Source organism: Podarcis liolepis (assembly GCF_965112155.1).
Source record: "Podarcis liolepis genome assembly, chromosome: 2".
NCBI lineage: Eukaryota > Metazoa > Chordata > Lepidosauria > Squamata > Lacertidae > Podarcis > Podarcis liolepis.
This window is the reverse complement of record NC_139555.1, coordinates 5,869,535-5,888,448: the sequence shown is the minus strand read 5'-3', so window position 1 is coordinate 5,888,448 and position 18,914 is coordinate 5,869,535. Positions and strand designations below refer to the sequence as shown.

At 47.7% G+C, this 18,914-nt stretch overlaps 2 protein-coding genes across 2 annotated transcripts in view; one reads left to right on the top strand and one right to left on the bottom strand.

The window, feature by feature from the left end:
* ADCY6 (adenylate cyclase 6) overlaps positions 1 to 18,914 on the bottom strand; it is a 934,310-nt gene that overhangs the window by 600,033 nt on the left and 315,363 nt on the right. The window lies entirely within an intron of this gene.
* The window catches only part of PRPF40B (pre-mRNA processing factor 40 homolog B), a 30,780-nt gene continuing 18,098 nt past the window's right edge, over positions 6,233 to 18,914 (top strand). The window contains 9 exon segments of the mRNA XM_083484450.1: positions 6,233 to 6,331; positions 10,905 to 10,997; positions 12,065 to 12,214; positions 12,298 to 12,378; positions 13,914 to 13,941; positions 14,354 to 14,379; positions 15,981 to 16,091; positions 17,359 to 17,479; positions 17,580 to 17,610. Of these exon segments, the coding sequence (XP_083340576.1) occupies positions 6,329 to 6,331; positions 10,905 to 10,997; positions 12,065 to 12,214; positions 12,298 to 12,378; positions 13,914 to 13,941; positions 14,354 to 14,379; positions 15,981 to 16,091; positions 17,359 to 17,479; positions 17,580 to 17,610 (644 nt within the window). The 5' untranslated portion in view covers positions 6,233 to 6,328.

The following is an 18,914-nucleotide window of genomic DNA, read 5'->3' as shown; positions in this document are numbered from 1 at the left end:
CCTTTCCATCGCCTTGGTTGCTCAGGCAGATAAAAGAAATGTTTCAATCTCCTTGTAGCGGAGACTGAAATAAACTTGACCCTGATTCCCTACGCAAAAGAGAGTCCCCTCCTGGCCCTTGCGCTGTGGAAGCTTTGTAGCCACACTAATCCAAGGCCGGAGGAGATTAGCGCAAATTTGTATTTCATGTTTCCCAGTTAATCCCTGCAGAGTGCTGGCTGCAAAAACTTTCCTCACAGAAGAGGATCAGAGCCGTCGCCTGCGGTGAGGAACAGGGCCAGTGACGGATGCTGGTCTCAAATCTCCTGGGTTTAATTCGAAGACACCAGGGACAACAAGATTTTAAAAAGAGGAAGTTTCTCATACTTCAGCTGAACAGCAACTCCCACCCCCAAGCACACAGGCGAGAGAATATCATTGTCTGCGTCACCTACAACATGTATGGAGCACATGCTAAATACCAGCTTTGTTATGGCTGAGTTAATCCAGAGGTGGGCAACCTGTGGGCGCTCCAGATGTTGGGGCTGCAGCTCCTCTCATCCTTGAACACTGGCCATACTGGCTGGGGCTGGTGGGAGTCCCATGACTTCTGGAGGGTGCCAGGTTTCCCCTACTTGAGTTAACTCGTGAATGGCCAACTAGCAATCTGAATGCTGGACCTGGTCTCCAAGCAGGAACTTTGGCAGGTAGTTAGATTCAGAGAGTTCAGCTCCACCGCAGCACAAATCGGCGTAAAATGTGCATGTGGTCATTTATATGTGGAGGTGAATTTCAGTCTTGGAGCAAAATAAGGTGGTGATTTGCTGGAGTCTCACCGGCACTGTGCTTTGCAGCCCTGTATGCAAAGCAAAAATAATATTTCCGATGAATTGAGAAAGGAGATCTGGGGCAAAAGATCCAGGCCTCCTGGAGCACTCTGTGCTCCTATAACAAGAACCCTTGCCTTGGAGGCAAATTTGTGGCAGCTCTACCAATTTTAAAAGGACTGCCCAGTGCCCAGAGATTCATTTTGAGGCAAAGAACAATAGGCAGGATTCAGCCGAGTTGTTGCTTGCACAATAATACAAGGTCAGTTTATGCAAAGCGACTTTTTCTTTGCCCCCCTCCCACCTGTGCCCCTGAAACCTGCTCTGGAGGGTTGGGGGCAGGTTTAAGGGATGTTCAGAGGGAGGAGAGGGTGGAAGTCTTGGTCCGCAAGTGGACTTTGTTCTTGGCATACATATGCCATGTTGAACGCCACCCAATGTTTTCAAGTTGCAAGAAATATATCCCACACTTTAAGGTAAAGGTAAAGGGGTAAAGGGACCCCTGGCCGTTAGGTCCAGTCGCGGACGACTCTGGGGTTGTGGAGCTCATCTCGCTTTATTGGCCGAGGGAGCCAGCATACAGCTTCCGGGTCATGTGGCCAGCATGACTAAGCTGCTTCTGGCAAACCAGAGCAGCGCATGGAAACGTTTGTTTACCTTCCCGTCCGAGCGGTACCTATTTATCTACTTGCACTTTGACGTGCTTTCGAACTGCTAGGTTGGCAGGAGCAGGGACCGAGCAACGGGAGCTCACCCCGTCATGGGGATTTGAACCACCGACCTTCTGATCGGTAAGCCCTAGGCTCTGTGGTTTAGACCACAGTGCCACCTGCGTCCCTCATTCTACACTATTACATTCCAAATCCAAAAGTAGTTCATCAAACGTACACAGGTAATTCTTGGCATCTTCATGTAAAGAGCCAGCAGGTGATGAGAAAGTCCCAAAGATCACAATCTACTGAAATGCAGTCTTGGTGTAAAGGGGGGGAAAGCCATTGGCCTATGAAGTATCTAAAGCCCCTTTAATCATATTGTTGAGATATCTTAGATGAATTGTGCTTCTGGAAGACTCGGCGATAACAACTCATTATTAACAGCAGCCCAGATGGCTATATGTCAGGAATGGAAAAAGCCAGACCTGCCCCCCACCCGGCTTCAAGGGAGGCCTGGGGAGCAAGCATCTGGGATATAGCTTATATGATTAAATTAACAAACATAATAAAGGTCAGCGAAGGAAGGCAACAAGATAAGTTTGTTAAGAAACTGAATTCATTCATTTTGTATTGGAATAATACAGTGCACAACGCAATTAATCCACATACATTATTAAGTGAGTATAGAATGACTCAGCAGAAATACAGTAAAGTTACAATACAGGATGTGTAATGCTGAGCTGTGGAGTGTTAAATATGGCATTTGCATAGGGTTCACTTTGTTCCAGTTTAGTATCCTTGAACAGCTTTTTGAACCTCAAGTCACTTATTTTTAAATGTTTGATTGTTATGAATGATCGTCAATGTGAATCACATCACTGAATTTAAGATGCAATGATAAGGACAGCAGATAATCTCCTACAAGGGAGAAAATTATGTATATTGAAATGGATTTATGGTATAGAATTTAGAGTAATTTTAGGGTTATGATGCATAATCCATCTACACTTGTTATCTTAAGCATCTTTGTAATTCAATGAAATGTTCTGTGTATTAGAAAATTAAAGTTGGGGGAGTTAGACAAATAATCTGTTCTGACAGACGGCATTTTCCTGTTTTTTTTTGTGCTACATCCCAATGAACGTTTCCCCCTTTGTGGCCACCAGCAGCTTTCGGGTATTTTGATTTAGACCTGGAGTCATCCAGTATAAGGATGATTTTTTGAACACTCCGGAGGAAGACTCCTGGAAGATAAAGGAAGCATTTTTTCCACATAGCACACAGCTAAAGAATGGAATTTTCTACCACAATACATAGTGAGAACAGGATTCTGAATTCGATGGGCCTTTGGTCTGATGCAGCAAGGTTCTTCTGTATGCTCTTACTGGGGAATTGGCATGCAGGAAGCATAGCTGTCAACGTTTCCCTTTTTTTAAGGGAAATTCCCTTATTTTGACTAGGATTCCTCGCAAGAAAAGGGAAAAGTTGACAGCTACGGCAGGAAGGAAAGGCTTCTCTTTCACATGCCCCCTGTGTCATGGTCTGCTCTTAGGCTCCATATGCATTTAAAGCAATATCATACCACTTTAAACAGTCATGGCTTTCCTTCCACAAAGAATCCTGCGAACTGTAGTTTCTTCTTCCCATGGAACTGTGGTAATGGTGCTGCTAAACAGTCTCCTAAAAGGCTCACAGACTTTCTGCTTTCATGTGTGAAAATATCATTGACAGACCCTCCAAGTGTCTCTGTTTTCCAGGGATGTCCCTGATTGAGAGAAGCCATCCTGGTTTCTAATTTGATCCTAGAATATCTTGTTTTTCCTTAGGACGTCCTTTTTTTCATCAGAGAAATACTGGAGGATATGGAGTTCTCCGACCCCAGAGCCATCTGAAGGTAGCCCTGTATTGGGAAGTTTTTCAATGTTTAAAATTTTATTATGTTTTTATATATGTTGGAAAGCACCCTGAGTGGCTGGAGCAAGTTAGTCAGATGGGTGGCATATAAATAGTATAATTATTATTCTGGATTAGGATGTCCCTATTTGCATCAGAGAAATGTTGGAGGCTATGCATTGGTTATCCTTAAGGAGGAAAACAACAATCCCTTCCTTTATCCCCAGGGAGAATTTGCAGGATTTATAAAGGGGACATACAGCACCACCCGCTGGCAAGAGCGTAGACAAAGTAACCAGGCAGTCAACATCAGGAGAAAAATTCCTGCAAAATCTACATGGGTCAACATTTTAGAAATGAAGGAGACAGCCTGTAATAGTCTTGTGTTTCATGATTGGTGGTTCATATATAGTGAGCTAGAGAGGAAGCAAAAAAAATAAACAAATCCATCGCTGCAGAGGCTGAAAGCTCAATAAAAAAAATTAGTATCAAAAGTTTTCAGCCACCTGGAAGAAAATGCAGGATTTAAGCAGATTTAAAACAAATCTGTTAATTTTTCACATATCATGCAAACCAGCCCTTTTCAGAATTTCAAACTAATTTGTGACGAATAAATAAATAAATACAGCATATGAAGTGAAGTGATGGCAGTCTTTCATTTAAAGCCTGATACAAACACACCATTTCCCTGTCTTATCTGGTTTTCTAATAACTGCAGTTTGAGTTTCCTTCCATGCAGATGGAATCTGCTCTCCTACCATAACCACATTTAATAAATTACATAAAATTGGTGTTACTAGTTCTTTTTATAAAATAAGGCTGTGTAACCACCTTTACCTGATGACTCGTTTGTTTTTAGGCTTTTAATTGCATCATGTTTCCCTGCACTTGTGATGGGACTATTTAAATCATTTTTGTGTTCATCTGTTATTTGCTTTACCCCAACTTTGTCCAACTATTTGCTTCCATCAGCCAGGCCACCATAACTGTGCTTTTACCAGCAGTCTAATGTCAAGGTGGTATTTATTCCCCATGCTATGAAAAGAGAAGAAAATAAGTTACCTACTGATTTCTGCCCATCAAGCTCCTTTTTTAAAGGCTGCACTTGGTAATATATAGGGATGCGGGTAGCGCTGTGGGTTAAACCACAGAGCCTAGGGCCTGCCAATCAGAAGATCGGTGAAAGTGCAAGTAGATAAACAGGTACCGCTCTGGAGGGAAGGTAAACGACATTTCCGTGCGCTGCTCTGGTTTGCCAGAAGCGGCTTAGTCAGGCTGGCCACATGAGCTGTACGCTGGCTCCCTTGGCCAGTAAAGCGAGATGAGCGCTGCAACCCCAGAGTTGTCCGCGACTGGACCCAACGGTCAGGGGTCCCTTTACCTTGGTAATGCTCTTCACATTTTTGGACTACAGCTCCCATCATCCCTCTAGGGTTGCCTTATTCCAAAGCCCCCAAACCCAGACACATTTGGGGCACATACACAAACACCATCCCGCATCTCATTCGCTCCCTCCCTCCCTGCCTTTGACTCCTTCCTCGCCCCCTTCTTCCCTCTCTTACCTTTGCTGTCTTTGACCTCCTGTTCTTCGGATGGGAAGTCGAGCAGCCCTGGGCATAGCTGCCAACCTTCCCTTTTTTTTGCGGGAAATTCCCTTATTCCAGCGCCGTTTCCCGCTGCTTCCTGCTGATATCCCGTAGACTGTCCCCGGGACAGGTGAGGCTGCTGATCCCTTATTTTCAAGGCTGCTGATCCCTTATTTTCAAATCTGAAAGTTGACAGCTATGGCCCTGGGAAGGCTGGGCCAGGAAAAGCTGATGGAAGCCCTGCCAGGCCTAGTGCCACCCGTGGAAGGCCTGGTGGCTGCTGGATACCCTAGCACCCACCCCCATATAAAATTATATAATAATCATAATAAAAATTTAAGACATAAAAAACGAAAAAAACATTTTATATCAAATACAAAAATCTGGCCAGAGGGGCATGCTGCCCCCCCCCCAAAAGAGGACATGTCAGGGAAAATCCAGACACATAGCAGCCCTTTCTGACCATGTTGACTGGCGCTGATAATGAGGGCCAATCTGACTTGGGTAGGTGGGCTGGAGGAAAAATTGGTCTGTGCCTCAAGCACAAAAGTGGTGGTGGGGCATAAAATTCAGACCCTTGTAATAATATATATATATTTGGTATGTTTTGTTTTTATGCACGTTGGACCCAATTGTGACATGCTTTCTCAGCTAAAGAGCTGCAAACGAAGAGCTGTGACTTGCTGGAATACACTCTTTTCGTGTTATCTGATCAAGGGCTTGCCATACAATGGCGCACAAACATCAGGGGAAACGATCAGGCAAGACTAGGCCGTGTCGAGAGAGCATCTTCTTCTGAGACGCAGCGGGTCCTAGGAACCACTCCCTCTTTTTGGTGGTCCCTTATTTTGTCATGTGTTTTGTTTCCCTGGCCCTCCTTCGTGATGGCGAGGAGCCTCTAAACCCGGCAGAGAGCCCGGCCTCTCCCACCTGCCACGCGCTTTGCCCCCCATCCAAAGGACCACCTCTTCCCCCCAGGAGGAGGCGGGGAGGGCTGCGCCGCGTCAGCCTCATCCTAAAGCGGAGGCTCCTTTCTCCTCAGCGCGGCGCGAGGAGGAGCGCATCCTTCGACCGCCTCTGGTGGGAAAGAGGCTTTTCGCACATGCTCAGAGGCACTCTTCAAACACCACAGCTTATGACGTTGCGGAGAGCGCGCGCCGCGGTTGGGTGACCCCTGGCCCGGCCTGCTGCCTCTCGCCCTTGGAGAGCTCTAGCCGCCCTCGCCCGCTCCCCCTTCTCCTCCCGCGCTTCTGCCTCCCCCCCCCCGGGATCCCGCCCGCCCGCCCGCCTCCCTCCTCTCCCTCAGCCCGCCTCCTCCAATCGCGGCCGCCCTTACTGCCGGGTGGGCTGAGCTGCCCGCCTGCACGCCCAGCTGATCCGAGGCTCGGCCATGGTAATGTCTGCCGCTTTGTTATCCCCCCTCCCCCGAAGATCCGGGGCGGAGATGGGTTGGGGGGGGCGGAGGGGGGCGCGTGTGTGCACGGTGGAAGCTGGCGAGGGAGAGGGAGGGGCGGAGGGGACATCCTCCACGCGCCACGTTGCCCCCACATCTTTGGCACCCGAGGGGGAATGGTGATCGTGCTCCCCACCCGCCTCCTTCTTCTCCTCCTTTCTTGCTCCCGCTCGGGAGGCTTCGGAGCAATGAGGTGGGTGCTGGAAGGAGGCCGGGAGGAGGGTGCGCAGCCGGATAGTGAGGCACCCTGGTTTGTGCAACTAGATGCACCATGCCAGAAAGGAAGGGGGGAAATGCAAAAGCATCCAGATCTCTCTACAGGTGCATGCAGAATTACATGAACCCCACATGTGCAAACACTCATGTGCAGATGTGGGAATAGGTGCACACATAAAGCATGTGTCGATTTTACACCGGCTTTAGCCTAGGGGATGAATTTGAAGCGAACAGTATTGTTTTGGGATCACAAGGAGACGCTACATTCACTTGAGATAGCGATCTTCCCAAGGCCACCCAGTAGTGAGCTTTATGACTGAGCACGAATCTGAACCAGAGTCTCCCACAGGCACCCTGTCTACTGCACCATGTCCGCTCGCTTGTCCATATCTATACTCGCACACAAACACTGTCCATGGGAGCAAGCACGCAGCAATAAATGGGATGTGTCATAGATATGTGTGCACACCCTGATGTATGCCTGCAGGGATAGGTACGATCACCTGCTAAAGCACATAAATGCACAAATACATGCACTGCTTAATATACATAAACATAGGGACCTTTTAACGTAAATTGCATACAAGTAATCTTTATTTGTCATGTACATCTAAGTGTAGGCACATGTGGAAGGATTCATGTTTGAAGGCCCACCTGCAGATAGACATTGCAGACAAATGTGTAGGTGTAGGCACAAATACATGGACACATTGACCTAGATAGGTATGCATTATACATGGACACGCATGCACAGGCAGATAATGTGTATATAAAATAAGTCTGTTCCACAGCCGAAGTGGGATCCAAACGGCCATTCCAGACAGTGAACTGGGCTTAGAAAATCACTTCAGTGTTGGGCAGAGAGCATCAGAGTAGATTGTACAAGCTACCCGGAGGATGGAACCAGTGTCAAGTTTGCTGATGTCAGCACAGAAGTGAATAAGCCTTGATAGATTGCAATAGAATGAACTTCCATGCAAGAAGCTGAAAGCCCCATGGCTTCCCTGTTTAAGAGTGGGTCTTCCAGGTCACTCATTAGGAAAAGGAACGTAGCTTAGTTGTCAAGCCCATGCTCTCCATGCAGAAAGTCCCTGGCTTGATGATCCCTGGCACTTCCAGGTAGGACTGAGAGACTCCCTTGAAGAGCATTCTTCAGCCTTGCGTCCCCAGATGTTGCTGGACTCCCATCATCCCCAACAGGTTTGGCCAATGGACAGGGATTATGTGAGTTATTACTCAGCAACATCTGGGGACCCAAGACTGAAGAACAGTAGACAAGTGCTGAGCTAGAGAGACCAATCATCTGACTTGATACGAGGCAGCTTGTTATGTTCTGATTTAGGGCAATAAATTAGGGGCTAGGTGCTATGTCCCCACACTGAGATTTCCTCTAGCTCAGTTATAGAAGAGGGCAATTCAGAATTGTCTTGTCCCTGCCTAACTCTTTCCAAATCTGGGATCTTCTTATGCTGGAGAGAATAAGGCACTGGTGCCATTCATGGAGAGGAGCCTGACGACGCGCTAAGTCAACCCATGCTAACCACCTGTGCTAGAAGGAAAAGTGGGTGGGAGCTCTTCAGGAGCCAACACTTTACATGGTAGGCCAAAATTTGGTTTACTGTGAACAAATGAAGCCATTCTCTAGATATGCTACCATTTCCCACCAAATGTTGTTGCTCATGCCCCAATGTACCCATTCCTTATTACTCTCCATCTCTGCTCCCAGTTATCCTCATCTCCTACAAGTTCATCTGTATGTATGTGCCCATTAATCCAAGTTTGCTTTCCAAACCTGGCCATCCTCCACTTGTCATACAGAAAAAGGGCAACTTTTTCATTCATTCATTTGGCTGGAGCACTTGCCTTAAGCTTATGGTGTTTATTAAAGGGATGGCAGGTTTTATGAAATTATGAATGGTGTTGGACTGAAGTAACATCCTCTCTCACACATCCTGTGTCAGAACTTGGCATCACCAACAAGCAGTAGATTCAGGAGGAATAGCAAAAAGAAGTGCATTTTTCACACAGAAGTGCATTAATGAATGTTCATTATTTGTTCATTTATCCCAGTTATTTATTAGTCACTTTTCAGGGTCAAGCCCTTCTTAAGGTGATGTACAAAGAGAAATTAAAACAGTAGACCATCAGGCAGAATACGAAGCATTGGTTGGATACAGGCCAGTAGACACAAGAGAGAAATGGCGTGAAGTCAGCAAATCTCTTAAGAAAAAGCAGTAGGGGAAAGTACAAGTTTTTAAGACTTTATTGAAAGCCAGAGCTTAAATGGTGAATGGTAACTGAGAGAGAGTTCCATGACTGTGGAGACACCACAGAGAAAGACCTGTCTTGTGCAGGAGGCAGTGGCGTAGTGTGGGGGGTGCAGGGGGGGCTGGCCGCACCGGGCGCAACATCTGGGGGTTAGGGGGCGCAAATCCACAGGTTAGGGGGCGCAAATCCACGGGTTAGGGGGCACAAATTACTTGCCTTGCCCCGGGTGCTGACAACCTACGCTACGCCACTGGCAGGAGGGGTTGCCCAGTGGGATGGAGCTACAACAGTAGGCTCCACACAAGTGTTTACTGGGAGGGCCAAGATCAGGACCATGTGAATGGTCTAGCGGAGACACAGTCCCGAGCTTGCTGCCTCCTTTCCTCTCCCAGTAAGCACCAGTGACATTGCTGCCAAGAGGCTATTGCTGCAGCTCTGCCCCACTGGGCAAGCCACTCTGTGCTCACCAAGCAAACCAGTTTGACTGGGAACACATTAGGAATTCACTACTGCAAGCTGGGGAGATGGCCATTAGCTTGCTTGCTTTTGTTATTTAAGTGCAGGACAAATTCAGCAAGAGAAGAGCCATCAGTGGCTGATAGCCATGATAGCTAAAGTGAATTGCTATGTCCAAAGGCAGTGTACCTGCAATAAATGCAACAGGGAAAGGCAGGCATCCTTGGACTTTAATTGTTAGCTTCCAGGGACATCTTAGAATCATAGAATCATAGAGTTGGAAGAGACCACAAGGGCCATCGAGTCCAACCCCCTGCCAAGCAGGAAACACCATCAGAGCACTCCTGACATATGGTTGTCAAGCCTCTGCTTAAAGACCTCCAAAGGAGGAGACTCCACCACACTCCTGGGCAGCAAATTCCACTGTCAAACAGCTCTTACTGTCAGGAAGTTCTTCCTAATGTTTAGGTGGAATCTTCTTTCTTGTAGTTTGGATCCATTGCTCCGTGTCTGCTTCTCTGGAGCAGCAGAAAACAACCTTTCTCCCTTCTCTATGTGACATCCTTTTATATATTTGAACATGGCTATCATATCACCCCTTAACCTCCTCTTCTCCAGGCTAAACATGCCCAGCTCCCTTAGCCGTTCCTCATAAGGCATCGTTTCCAGGCCTTTGACCATTTTGGTTGCCCTCCTCTGGACACGTTCCAGTTTGTCAGTGTCCTTCTTGAATTGTGGTGCCCAGAACTGGACACAGTACTCCAGGTGAGGTCTGACCAGAGCAGAATACAGTGGCACTATTACTTCCCTTGATCTAGATGCTATACTCCTATTGATGCAGCCCAGAATTGCATTGGCTTTTTTAGCTGCCGCGTCACACTGTTGGCTCATGTCAAGTTTGTGGTCAACCAAGACTCCTAGATCTTCCAGACATCTGTTTAGGATTGTGCAGTCCCTTTCTTATTTGGGTTAGCCTGTTTTCCTGGATTGGTTCTCCTAACCAAAAGGCACACTTGAGTCTCCTGCCAGTAGAATCCCAAGCCAGTTTTTTGCCCATGTACTTCACAAAAGAAGAAAGAAAGCCACTGAAGCCTATTCATTTGGGGTGAAAAGTATTTCTCATCGTGTGTTGGGATCTTATTATTTGTATGTTCTAACAGACTCAGCAGGGGAGATCCAGAAAAAACTAGTTTGGGGGAGCAAAGGGGTGGCAAAGGCAAGGATTAGGGGAGCAACACATTAAATGCAAATTATGCTGTAACTGAAAAGAGGGAGCAAGTCATTTTCTTTTGGCTGGAGGAAGGCCAGCTAACACTTGGAGTCATCCTTGCAGTTCAGACTGGCATTTTTAACCTCATAACACTGCATGAGAAGTTAGATTACAAGAGTGTGACTTGCCAAAGGGGGATCAGTGGACGTCGCGGGCTGAGCGGAGATTTATTCCTGGGTTTGCCCCATCCAAACCCAATATATACCCCTTGCACCAGTTTTCACTTTAGCTGCCTCCCCAGCAATAAACTCGCAATTACCACCACCCCACGTTTATTCTCTCCCTCCCTCTCTCTCTTTGCAGTCAGCTCCAGATTCAGGCAGTGGCCCTCCGCCGGGGCAGCCGGCCCCATTTCCTCCAGCTCCACCGCCACCACCAATTCTGCCTCCTCCCTTTGTAAGTTGTATTTCAGCTTGTATCTCAGCATGTTAAGCTGCCTTCTGGTCCTTGATCCTATGCAACGGGGTGTATGGTGTGTGTGTGTGCGTGTGTGCGTGCACACGAGAGTGTATAAAGGTGTTATATGTGACAGGTGATGCATCCTACTTTATCATCGCTGTGTGTGCCACCTTGGACTGTGTGTCTGTGAAGTGTGTGTGTTTGTGTGTGGGAGAAATAAATTTAATTAAATAAATGTGAGGATGTGTTTTGAGTACAGCGGTACCTCGGGTTACATACACTTCAGGTTACACACACTTCAGGTTACAGACTCCGCTAACCCAGAAATATTACCTTGGGTTAAGAACTTTGCTTCAGGATGAGAACAGAAATCGTGCTGCTGCGGCGCGGCGGCAGCAGGAGGCCCTATTAGCTAAAGTGGTGTTTCAGGTTAAGAACAGTTTCAGGTTAAGAACGGACCTCCGGAATGAATTAAGTACGTAACCAGAGGTACCACTGTACATCTGAAAGTGGCAAAATAATAATCGTTATCATAATAACCATATAGCACCAATACTGTTGATGATGCTTTGCAAAGTATAAGACAGGAGTAGGGAATCTGTGGCCCTTCAGATGTGGCTGAACTAGAACTCCAATCATTCCTGATCATTGTCAGTCGTGGGCAGTGAAATGCTGTGAAAGTCTGAAAGGTCATTACAGGCTTTGGAGGAGTTCAGATCCTGTTGTCTTTCTACACGTTTCCTTTACTTGAGTCGTGGTGCGGAATTGCAGCATGTGAAACGTGGACTGGAGGCCATTGCCTGGACTTCAGTCTGCCAGTTCGCCATGTCCGCCGTAGGATTTTGTAAGCTTGTATATGCGCACAATTGCCCTCCCTATCTGTTGAAGTGCAGTGCTGCTGTGGGAGGGTTTGTCCTGTGAAAATGTTGCCTTCTTATTGCCCTGATGTTGGACCCAGTTTGTTTCTACTTGACAGAGGCCCAAGTCATGCCATGATTGCTGGCAGCTGTTTTGGATACGTGCGACTTGGAGTGTATTCTTTCTGTTTTTCTCCTTGCTCCTAGATGCCTCATCCTGGGATCCCACCTCCGTTCCCTCCAATGGGATTGCCCCCATTGGGACCGCGCCCGCCCCCTATGCCGCCCATGCCTCCGGGCATGATGCCTCCTCCCCCAATGATCCCACCCATGCCTGGACCGCCACCCCTTGGACAGGTAATGCCTTTCCCACAAAGCCTTTGTTTGTCTTTCTGACCATCTTCTTATGACTTATACCATTTTTTGGTTGTTTCCCCCAGATGCCCACAATGGTACCACCAATGCTGCCTGGGATGATAATGCCTGGGGTGCCAGGTGGGCCTGTTGCTGTGTCTGGAGGGGTGAGTATCTGGGAGGGGCATAGGTCTCAGGGGGTTATAGTGAGATAAGGGTCCCCAGTTTGTGGCAAGGCTGCTGGCAGTGGCACTCACACTAGGAGTTTGGTGACATGCCTGCATATCAGTAGGATGGCCTTTTGATCTTGACCAGGGGTCAGCAAACTTTTTCAGCAGCGGGGCGGTCCACTGTCCCTCAGACCTTGTGGGAGGCTGACTATATTTTGGGGGGGGGGGGGATGAACGAATTCCTATGCCCCACAAATAACCCAGAGATGCATTTTAAATAAAAGCACACATTCCACTCATGTAAAAACATACTGATTCCCAGACCGTCCACAGGCTGGATTTAGAAGGCGATGGGGCCGAATCCGGTCCCCGGGCCTTAGTTTGCCTACCCATGATCTTGACTGTGGCCTACATTCCTTCTTGCCTCTCCCTGCCAGTAGAGGGCAAAGCAACCCCAGGCTACAAAGGGTTGCATGTGTACTTCAGTAGTCGCTGAAACTGGCTTGTTTATTACTCCGAATGTGGCATGTGGTGCTCTTGATGAAGACAAAGTCAAAAAGAAAAAAGTTGGCCACACTATTGGAGAAGGGTTTCCTGCTGGCTGCTGCTGCTAGGGTCACCAAGCTGTGGGTCGTGTTATCAATTTGGCCCAGGCAGATGTGGCAGCGTTTGCTGGCCTTTGATGTAGCTCAAGCATCTGGGTATGTGGATGAGTGTTGAAAGAGATAGTCGGTGCTGTTGGCAAGAGGAGAGGCCAGTGGCCTGTTTTCAAGAGCAAAGTTGTCATGGGAGGGGGTGACTTAGAATGCAGCGGCAGCACTTGTGCACCTGAGCATGCACACACATGCTTAACTCTTCACATGCCTCCCACTTCTCTGCTCCAAATCACTTTGCCTAGCCCAGGGGTCTGCAACCTTTAAGACAAAAAGAGCCACTTGGACCCGTTTCCGAAGAAAAAAAATCTGGGAGCCGCAAAACTCGTCATTATAAAAATAGCTTTTTTGTCACTTTTTTATTGTTCTATGTTTGACCCCTCAGAATTACTGCTCCTCATAGAAATAAACGTTAAATTAACAAGTTACCTTTGTGTGTGTGTGTGTGTGTGTGTGTGTGTGTGTGTTCTTCCCTTCAAAACAGTGATCAGCGTACATGCCCCCTTTCAATGCAGTGACCAGCGTACATGCCCCTTACAATGTAGCGGGCGGGCGGGAAGGTGACGTCAGGACGGTGCGTGACTAACGCACGCACCGCCCCCATGCGACGTCACAGCCAGTACAGCGCCCGCCAGAATGGGGAGTGTCGGGGCACACAATGCGCCTTTCTCCCCTCGCTAGTATCCGCCCCGGAGCCGCGGCAAAGGTGTAAAAGAGCCACATGCAGCTCCGGAGCCGCGGGTTGCAGACCCCTGGCCTAGCCAATCTTTTTGCAACATGTAGAGTGCCTTGAGGGCAAAGAGGCTCAGGAATTCCCTCCAGTTACGGACAGAGCAGGTTCCAAACGCCTTGATTTAGTTCCCATTTCTCTTTTGACAGGCAGGTCCTGCAACAGACCCATCCAGTGGTGAGTATCCCAGTGGATTTGTCCTTGAGGGGAGGGTATATCCAGATCAGGAGCAGGCTCTGAGTGAAAAATCCAACAACAGAGAAACCTGCTGCTTCCCACCCTGGTCTTTCTTTGCAATGGAGTTACTGTGCCTTCTACGGCTTCATGCTGTAGCCTCTCAGTGCAGAAAGGAGCAATAACTACATTCGTTGAAAGTTTGCCTGATTCATTGCTCTCAAAGGCACAGCACCTTTAACCAGAAAACACTGGCAGTCCTACCATCCAGTGCCAGTCCAGATGAGATGGTTATTTCTGCAAGCTTCCTTTTGCTCCCCCATTATAGAGAAATTGAAATTGGTTCCTAGAAGCTTGAACCTCTTCAGCGCTAAGCCACTGTACCTGGTCTAATCTCTGCTCTCTTGATTTGCAGCCACGGCGACCCAAGGAGCCCCTGTGGTGAGTAACTGGCCAAGCACCAGTTTCAGAGGAAGAATGAAATGCTCAGTTGTCACTCTTTTTATTATGGGGAGTTTAAGGGCAGCCTCCTTCCAGGTTCCACTTCCATGGTCAGCTAGTTTGCATGTTCCCAGCGCTCAAAACTCCAGCTTTTATTTCTGTTGCTGGAGAAAATGTGATTCTTCCCCCAGCCGGAACAATTATTTGTGTCAATGTGAACGTTGTGTAGAGGTGTGGCTGAGGCACTGACTGGGTAGTGCCTGTGGATGAGGAAGAGGCACAACTCATGGGGAGGAAGCGTAGCTCAGTGGCAAGCAGAAGACCCACTCTATTCCTACGACTGCCATTTGTTTTAATTGTTTTTAATACTGTAGAAAGTGGTTTGTGGAACGCCTGCCAGTGGGCATCTGCTGTGTGTGGCTTGTTCTTTGCTGACGCCGCTGCCACCAGCACCTGCCTTGCACGGTGGCATTGTAACTTCATGGGTATTTTGTCATCCTAGAAACCTTGTGCTCATGTTGTTGGGCCTTGTTTAGAGAGACGGAAGAGCAATCTGCTCTGGCACTTTTCCTCTAGTGCTGGATCTTCTGGATTTGTGCAAAAGCAAATCCCCAAATAGAAGTTGGGAAACAAGGAACAAAACTGGAGTTTTTTTGGCCCTGGGAGGGGAGGGGAGTTCACGTGTGTATATGATGGTTGAGCTCCTGCTTCAGATGAGGAACCTTGGGGAAGGGTCTCTTGCAGCTGCAAGGGGTATTTTGTTGATGATATAGAATGGAGAAGGAAAATCAAGTGTGGTTGCTTATATTTGTAAGCAAAGTACAGTGTGTCAGCTTATTTTTCATTTCCCTGTTTTGTATAATTTCTTCTGGTTGTTATGGGAAGCGGTAAAGAAACTTAAGGTAGAGGGACCCCTGACTGTTAGGTCCAGTCGTGACCGACTCTGGGGTTGTTGCGCTCATCTCGCTTTACAGGCCAAATGAGCCGGTGTACAGCTTCCGGGTCATGTGGCCAGCATGACAAAGCCGCTTCTGGCGAACCAGAGCAGCACACGGAAACGCCGTTTACCTTCCCGCCAGAGTGGTACCTATTTATCTACTTGCACTTTGACGTGCTTTCGAACTGCTAGGTTGGCAGGAGCAGAGACCGAGCAATGGGAGCTCACCCCGTCGAGAGGATTCGAACCGCCAACCTTCTGTTTGGCAAGCCCTAGGCTCTGTGGTTTAGACCACAGCGCTACCTGCGTCCCATAAAACTAAACATGAAACTAAACTGGGCGTTAAAACCTCCCAACTCCTTGACTATAGGAAATTTATTACTAGACAGCCTTTCCCACAACCCTGAGACTTAGGAGATTTTCTTGTGGTGTTGCCTACATGGTTTGAACCCTATCTTCATAATTACAGGCGCTAGAAACTTGCTTTTTTTTTTTTTTTACTACTTATTTATTGAAAATGGAAGCTGATAGTCTCAGAATACCGGATTTTAAATTTTTTGCTCAGTTCCAGTTTCTATTTTGAGATGGTGTGATTGTAAGATATCCATGCAAGAAAAACCTCCTGCAAAGTGTCCCATTTTCTTCTCCTCCTCTTTTTCCTCAGAAGCCTTCATGGACTGAGCATCGGGCTCCGGATGGGCGAGTTTATTACTACAATTCTGAAACCAAACAGTCAAGCTGGGAAAAGCCGGACGAGCTGAAGTCCAAGGCAGAAGTGAGAGCCCCAGTTAACCTTGCATTCCAAAGATAGATGCCTTACTCTTTGTTGAGTTATCTTGAATTCTGAGGAGTGGAGGTCAGCAGACCAGAGATAGCAGCTAAGGGACAAAGGGGGGGGGGGAATCCTGTGAGCTTATTCAGAAGCAGCCCAATTAAAAAGCACATTGAGGGTTCTCGGATTCAAATCCTACAAGGAATGGTTGAAATTGCTGGGTATGTTTTGCCTGGAGAAGATTAAGAGGAGACACGATAGCAGGTCGCCAGATATCTGGAGGGCTGTACAAAAGAACATGAGGATAGGCCTGCTGGATCAGGCCAGTAGTCCACCAAGTCCAATATCCTGTTCCCACAGCGGCCAGCAAGGTGCCTGTGGGAAACCTGCAAGCGGGACCTGAGAACAGGCACACTCTGCCCACCTGCAACTGGTATTCAGAGGCTTGGTTCTCACGACAGCGTTCTATCCCATAGGAGTGAAAGGCAACCATTTGCAAATTCCGGGGAAAGTAAAAATAAATAAATAGGGGGTGCATCTGGGGACTTCATTGCTGCCAAGGTGAAGCTTGTTCCTGTCTTCTTGTGCACCAATTACTGACGTCTCTTGGTCACTCTGGACTGTGACAGTGTGTTGGGCGTTGGCTTCTTCACGTACACACAAATATAATAATAATAATAATAATAATAATAATAATAATAATAATAATAATAATAAAATAAAATAAAAATTTATTTATATCCCGCCCTCCCCAGCCAAAGCCGGGCTCAGGGCGGCTAACAACAATCAAATATATACAGATGGTCCTTTTGACTCTGTCTTTTCAAAAGGGGGTGGTGGTGGAAGTTTTTGTGAGGGAACCTTGTCACCACCACCATTTTAGGAAGAGCGCAGGCAGCTCCTAAGGCAGGGGTCTGCAACCCGTGGCTCTGGAGCCGCATGTGGCTCTTTTACACTTTTGCCGCGGCTCCGGGGCGGATACTAGCGAGGGGAGGAGGCGTATTGTGCGCCCCGACACTCTCCACTGTGGCGGGTGCTGTACTGGCTGTGACGTCGCATGGGGGCGGTACGTGCGTTAGTCACGCACCATCCCGACGTCACCTTCCCGCCCGCTGTCAGATCGCGGCTCCGGAGATATATTTGTTTTAAATGTTGCAATGGTTTTGCGGCTCCCAGGTTTTTTTTCCCTTCAGAAACGGGTACAAGTGGCTCTTTTTGTCTTAAAGGTTGCAGACCCCTGTCCTAAGGTGTCCTTTCTCTCCCCCTTCAGCTCCTGTTGTCGCGCTGCCCTTGGCGTGAGTACCGCTCAGAGACCGGAAAACCTTATTACTACAACACTCAGAGCAAGGAGTCCCGCTGGACCCGTCCCCGTGACCTTGATGACATTGAAGGTGAGGGTCTGGGCCGCCAGGAGCTGATTAGGCCGGGGCTGGGCCCTGCCTTTCCTCAAGCGTCACCATGGTAACCACCCCCTGTCTTTTGTTTCCTCAGCACTGATCAAAGAAGAGGAAGAAGAAGCAGAGTAAGTCCCTGTGGAGGAGCTTCACGTGAGGAAGGGCTTCTCCTCCGGCCAGCTTAACAATCTGGCATGGGGTCCAGAATTCAGCATCCAAAAAACTAACTTTCTTGTGTTGAAGTTGCTTTTAGAGAGAGCAAGGGGTAAGGGAAGCTGTTGGGACTTCACATCCCATCATTCCTGACCGCTGGCCCTGCTGGCTGGGGTTGATGGGATTTGGAGGCCAGCAACACCTGGAGGGTCCCAGCCCTGTTCTTGCCCTTATGGCCAGTGCAAGAAGCTTGAAAACATCCATTCCACCTCCAGAAGAGGCTCGGGCAAGATCCACAGTGATTGAGACTTTCTTTCTTTTTTTAAAAAAAATAATTTTTATTAACCGGCCAATCAAATCAAATTAAATCACATCACATAAATTCCGAATTACAAAGCCGAATTTTAAATTTTGTTGGGGGGGACCCATATTTCAAGATCCGAAGGGGGATTCTGATCATCTTCTTACTACTGCGTTAATGTCCAAATCAATCCAAACAGAGTTCATAATTCTATCCAGTCTTATCTTGCTGTTTCCACATCACATCTTGTTCATATATTTATGGTGTGCTAGCCTTGTTCAGCATCTCTCTCTCTCTTTCCCCTGCTTTTAGCCCTTGCCAAGGAGAGAAAAGATTTATTTGACGGGTAGCAGAATTATTTATTTGGCTATTTATTTATTTAGATCACTAGCAGATAAAAATTATTACTGACCCCTAGCTAGTGATTTATTTATTTAGAGCATTAGTGCCCTGCCTTTCAGCCCAAAATGGCTCCCGGAACGGCTTACATACAGCCAATGCAGAAAAGGCCTCTTGTGGTCACCCTCCGAACCTCTCATGGGAGAAGGCACATGAATAAGTGCCTCAGAGGATGGTCACAGGGTCCAGGTTGGTTTATATGGGGAAAGGCGGTCCTTGAGGTATTGCGGTTCTGAGCCATTTAAGGCTTTATAGGTCAAAAGCAGCACTTTGAATTGGGAACTAATTGGCAGCCAGTGCAACTGGGTCAGGACTGCTCAAACAGCCTTGCCCTGCTGAGCAACCTGTCCGCTGAATTCTGCACCAGCTGAAGTTTCCGAACTGTCTTCAGAGGCAGCCCCATGTATAACCAGAACATAGGAGACAGAAGTTAGGTTGTCCCTGTCCGGATAGGGGCATAGCTGGGCCACCAGCCAAAGCTGATGGAAGGCACTCCTTGCCACCAAAGGCACCTGAGCCTCAAGGGACAGCAAAGGATCCAGAATACCACCAAGCATGTGTATAATAATAATAATAATA